Source organism: Vigna radiata, chromosome 11 (genome assembly GCF_000741045.1).
Source record: "Vigna radiata var. radiata cultivar VC1973A chromosome 11, Vradiata_ver6, whole genome shotgun sequence".
Lineage (NCBI taxonomy): Eukaryota > Viridiplantae > Streptophyta > Magnoliopsida > Fabales > Fabaceae > Vigna > Vigna radiata.
This window is the reverse complement of record NC_028361.1, coordinates 9173653-9179288: the sequence shown is the minus strand read 5'-3', so window position 1 is coordinate 9179288 and position 5636 is coordinate 9173653. Positions and strand designations below refer to the sequence as shown.

The 5636-nt window shown below is 32.4% G+C and overlaps 1 protein-coding gene across 1 annotated transcript; it reads left to right on the top strand.

Annotated features, from left to right (window-relative positions):
* The first annotated feature begins 557 nt into the window (after nucleotides 1-557).
* Nucleotides 558-5636, top strand: LOC106776725. The gene is made up of 5 exons (XM_014664198.1): nucleotides 558-599; nucleotides 682-771; nucleotides 1070-1137; nucleotides 4605-4944; nucleotides 5028-5636. Exons 1-5 carry the CDS (start codon nucleotides 558-560, stop codon nucleotides 5634-5636), a joined length of 1149 nt encoding a protein of 382 aa, XP_014519684.1.

The window sequence follows — 5636 nt, the reverse complement described above, 5'->3', positions numbered from 1 at the left end:
CCATTAGACAAGAAGAAATAAGATAAACGAGCATACCACTGTCTTCCTGCTTGTTTAAGACCATAAAGTGATTTTTGTAACTTGCATACTTGATTTGGTTTGATGCAGTGGAGCCCTGGAGGAGGAAGCATATAAACTTCTTCATTTAATGTTCCATGAAGAAAAACATTATTAACATCTAGTTGCTTAAGATGCCAATTATGTGTTGTCGCAAGAGCTATAACCAGTCTAACCGTTGTGATTTGACCACTGGAGAAAAAGTGTCTAGATAATCTTGACCTTCAATTTGAGTGTAGCCCTTGGCTACCAATCTAGCTTTATATCTTTCAATGCTACCATCAACCTTGTGTTTGATTTTGAAAACCCACTTGCAGCCTACAACAGTTTTGTCAGCTGTAATTTCCCAAGTATCATTTCTGGCTAATGCAACAAGCTCATCATCCATGGCTCTAACCCAGTGAGGATATTTGGATGCCTCAGAATAAGATCTAGGCTCAATGTTAGTAGAGATATGCATAATAAAACGATAATAAGGTGCTGCAAGTTTCTTATATGAAATGACAGAAGCAAGAGGATGCTTGATACCTGAAGAACGAGAGGTAATAGTTGATGCATAAGACGTTTCAAATTCAGATAGTCTTGAAGGTTTGTTTCTCTATCGGGTGGATCTTCTAATATTAGGAGCAGGTTGGGTGGGAGGTGAACCGGGTGGAGAAGGATGCGAAGTATCTGTATGAGATGTGGGCATACATTGGTCAATATAGAGCAAAGGTGGGTNGGTGACAAGGTGGGAATTAGGAGTGGTGTATGACTCATTGTGGTAGGGAAAACAACTTTCATGAAAGAGAAAATTTCTAGAAATCTCAATGGCCCTGGTTTTGAGGTTGAAAGTGATGAAGCCTTTTTTGTGCAGTTTATAGCCAAGGAAAATAGCGGGTAAGGCTCTTGGATCAAGTTTATGTCTATTGTTTGACAAGGTGTTGACAAAGCAAAGACAACAAAAAACTTTAAAAGTGGTAATATCAAAAGGAGAACTGTATAATTTTTGGTGTGGAGAATGGTTATTTAGGAGAGGAGTGGGAAGGCAATTTATGTGGGTAGAGGCATGAATAAGAGCATAAGACCAGAAAATGTTTGGTAAGTGTGCTTGAAAAAGGAGGGAGCGGGTAACATTTAATAAGTGCTGGTGTTTTCTCTCAACTAAGCCATTTTGCTGGGAGGGTTTCCACACAAGTTGTTTGATGAACAATTCCAGTATTTTTATAAAATTCAGACATAATAAACTCAGTTCCATTGTCAGATCTAATGCTTAGGACCTTAGTTTTAAACTGTCTTTCAGCATAGGTAATAAAAGATTGTAAATGTGACTAAGATTCAGCTTTTGAGATTAAAGGAAACACCCATACATATCTAGAAAAATCATCAACAATGGTTAAAAAATATTTATGACCGTGAATGGAAGTAACAGCACAAGGGCCCCAAATATCAACATGTAATAAAGAAAAAATAGAAGAAGCTTGAGAAGTACCATGAGGAAAAGAAGGTTTTCTTTGTTTAGCCATATGACAAGGAGTACAAATAAAAGAGTGATCAAAATTAATCACAGGATATAACTGTTTCATTACACGTAATCTCTCATGGGAGGGGTGGCCTAATCTGTAATGCCAAATATCAATTGCTTCCTTATTACAAATTGTGGTGTTGATGGAGCTACAAGAGGTCTTGAGTGTATATAACCCATCTTGAGCATCAATTATACCAATCATCCTCTTGGTGTGTCTGTCCTGTATAAAACATTTATTGTCAAGAAATATTTGTTGACAATTATGGGTTGTGGTAAGCTTGGAAACAAATATAAGATTGAAATTAAATTGTGGAAGATATAGGACATTAGAAATAGACAAAGAATCATTAATCTTTACTGTTCCAGAATATGAGGCTATATATGGTTTGTTGTCCATTTGGTAGTTTTACTGTGATGGGATCAATAGCCTTATAGGATGAATATAGATGTAAGGAAGAAGTTACATGATCACTGGCTCCTGAATCTATAATCCAGATGGCATGGTCTGTAGCATGAAAAATTGGTAGCAGATTTCCTATAAAAGAAGTATTTGGAGAGAAAGTTGTATCAGTTTGATTGATGTGGGAAGTAGTTGTAGAGGATCCCAATTGTGTTTGTTGTTGCAGGAGGGCTATCAAATATTGATATTGTTGAGGAGTGATAACAGGTCTGTGCAGTTTATGCCCAGGAGGGTAACCATGCTTCTTAAAGCATTCATTAACCGTGATATTGCAAAAAGTGCAAACCTTTAAGTTGTATGAACTTGAATTTGATCTTCTGTCAAAGCCTCCTTTATTTGATGACCTCCTCTTATCCCTTTGTTGTAGGAGAATCCTGAAGATCCTGATGGATAGCCATTCCTTTTGTAACAATTTTCAGCCGTGTGGTAATGATCAATGACAGCCATGGGGTGGTTTGGTAAAAAAACACACAAAGAAATCAAGAAAAGGAAAGCATCAAATGAAGATCAGAGGCACAACAGAACTCTTCAATTGAAGAGCTCTGATACCATCTTAAATAATGAGAATCATGCTGAAAGGAAAAACAAAAAAGCAAGAATGATATGTTTATTATCTTGATTCTGCATAATGCAGATGCAAATATTTATACATCAAGATTATAACAGAATTAATTATAATTCTATCTAATCTATCAGCTATATACACAGAATAATAACAAACATAAATAATAACAAACAAAATCTTAAAACCTAACAAGATATCAAATATTAAATCAAATATTAAATCCTAACTGTCTAAGATCTTTGAATATTATTCCACACAAATAATTAAGTATGTTTTTGAAATTACTTGTAATATAATTCAAGCTAAAATAATTATAACGGAGAAAGTAAAATATTTGACTGACTTAAACTTCTTCTTATGGTTCTTTCAAGTAATTTAATCGATTTGATTTTGATAATGATGCTGATGGGTGAAAAGTTGCTGGGTAAGTATTGCTTTGTCCTTTGATTCATCTGGTTGCGTTTATCACATATTTACATAGGATCGCATACATGTAAATATGTATCTATAAGTGATTTAAACGAATTTTGACGCGTAAAATTATTAATTTGGAAAGTTAAATTAAAATCATTAATTTTAAAAAATCAAGGTATGTCTCTGTTTTGAAATGAGTGTCTAAAATTGTTTTGAAATGTTTAAATGGTCATTAGTTAATTAGAAATCAATTTAGAAACTAATTCATTTAGTAATATTAATAACCAATTTATAATGTAATTCACAAATTAAGTATGATTTTTATTTATAATAATGATTATTTTAAATATCAATAATTTTAAATTTATAAATTCATATCTAAATTAATCAAATAGTAATTAATTATTTTTTTTTTAAAATTGGTTCCTATTTAAATATTTTTTATAACGTGTATTGTGTTTAATTTGTTCAAAATCTGAAATAATCATTTTAAAATTTGTTTTAAAGTACGCAAATAATATTTATTTTAAAGATTTACAATTTTTTTAATGAAATCACCTTGTTACATTATATCATTGACATTAAACGGTGCTACTTGCCATTGTTAGGTCACATTTGACTAAACATATTATATATGTGGATAACAAATGCTACATAACAATATTCTAAAAAAAATAAATTAACTGTTTGAAAATGAAAGTCTGATGCTTTTCTATTTAAATCATTATGTTATCACATTATGCTATATGTGTATCAACCAAACACTTTTGAATTTACATACTAATAATATAGTAACTTATACAATTTAACTTATGAGTGTAACCAAGTTCTATTCAACCTACCAAGTTATTTGGTTGAATTGATATAATTTAGTGGGTCTAATTAAAATTAAATTGATAATGTTCATGATTTAAACTGGTTGAGTCAATATAATGTAATTTGGTAATAAACATATAAAATAAACACGCATGCTCAATTTCAGGCATCCATTTATGGATCATATTTAGTAAACGTGAACTTTTTTAATTATTTATTTGATGAACTAACTTCAATCAAACATAGGTTTGAAATAATATTTAGTAAATTGTAAAATAAATTTATAATCATTAAATGTGATTAAAGTTTATAAACTAAAAACTTTTATGTGGATATGGATTTTAAAATAATGTTTGTTAAGAATTAAAGATGTGATGATATTTTTTTATAGTTTGATTTAAATTCCAAATTTATTTGGATTAGCGTATTAAACTCTTATTTAAAAAAAAATACAAACTCAAACAACTTAAAAAAAATGTAATAATCGATTTAAAATTACACTAATGGTAACTATTTAGATTTATTAATTGCAATAAATTCTGTCTAGGGAGTGTAGGAGGGTTAATTCTGAAATTGTTTGTTGGTTCAAAGGATCAAATTTCTAAATATCTTTTGATAGTAAAACCAAACCATACAAGTAATTTTGTTTTCCCTCCCATTGTTTCAGGATTCGCAAGGAATTTATTTGGACTGAAATCCAAAAATAGAGAGAGTATATTTGGACCCAAAAAGGAATTTCTACAAATATTAAGGTACTATAAAGATAATGTTCCTAAGTTTAATAGTTCACAACTGCGGAATGCTTTTGTGTATGATGCCATGTTGGAAGCAGCAAAACATGGAAATGTTGAGTTCATAAATGCTATGTGGGAGGCTAACCATGACCTCTTATGGGCAATGGACGATCATGGAAGAGACATACTTTCGTATGCGGTTCTTCATCGCAAACGCAATGTCTTCCAACTCATGCTTACCCTCTGTGGAAATAAGGATATAATTAACTATTCAACAGACATGTTTGGTAATAACTTATTGCACTTGGCGGCACATTTAGGACCTTTGTCTGATATGAATAGCAGACCCACTGGTGCTTGGCAAATGAAAAGAGAAATTGAATGGTTTAAGGTGCATTCATCTTCGTTAGTTTTTTCTCTCTCTAGTGCAATATATTATCCATGCATACATTAACTTGGATGAAATGAGTGCAGGCGGTGGAGGAAGTTGTGCATGTCAAATGTAGAGAAGCCAAAAACGATGAAGGTAAGAAGCCTAAAGATATATTTATTGAAACGCACAAGGAGCTGATGAAAGATGGAGAAAAATGGATAAAGGAAACAGCTGGGACATTTGCAATTGTAGGTGTTCTCGTTATAACTGTCATGTTCACTGCAATATTCACAGTCCCAGGGGGTCTCCATCAAGACACTGGAATGCCGATTCTGATAAAGGAAAAACGGTTTATTGTGTTTATTGTAGCTGATGTAATCTCTCTCTTGACTTCTATCAGTACAGTATGGATATACATTAAGCTTATAGCATCGCGTTATGCTCCAATAGACTTCCTAGAAATATTGCCCGCCATGATAATGTCAGCGATTAACTTCCTTTCCCTGTCCCTAGTGTCCATGATGATTGCCTTCTGTGCTGCGCTTGGAATAGTTCTACAAAATTCATGGTCGTACAAGGACTTTTTTGTAGGAATCGTCGTATTGACACTCATTCCCTTCGTGCTTCCTTTTTGGACTTTAGACCATACATCATCCTCACCGTTCACCAAAAGTCAAACTTCATGGAAAGAAGACTTCGTAATCTGTTGA

Excerpts from the sequence above, each read along its gene's own strand:
- LOC106776725 (XM_014664198.1), top strand. The coding sequence starts at position 558 with ATGACAGAAGCAAGAGGATGCTTGATACCTGAAGAACGAGAG. Across the intron at positions 1,138-4,604 it reads ATAAGACCAGAAAATGTTTG|TTCACAACTGCGGAATGCTT; the intron begins GTAAGTGTGCTT and ends TAAGTTTAATAG. Across the intron at positions 4,945-5,027 it reads GAGAAATTGAATGGTTTAAG|GCGGTGGAGGAAGTTGTGCA; the intron begins GTGCATTCATCT and ends AAATGAGTGCAG.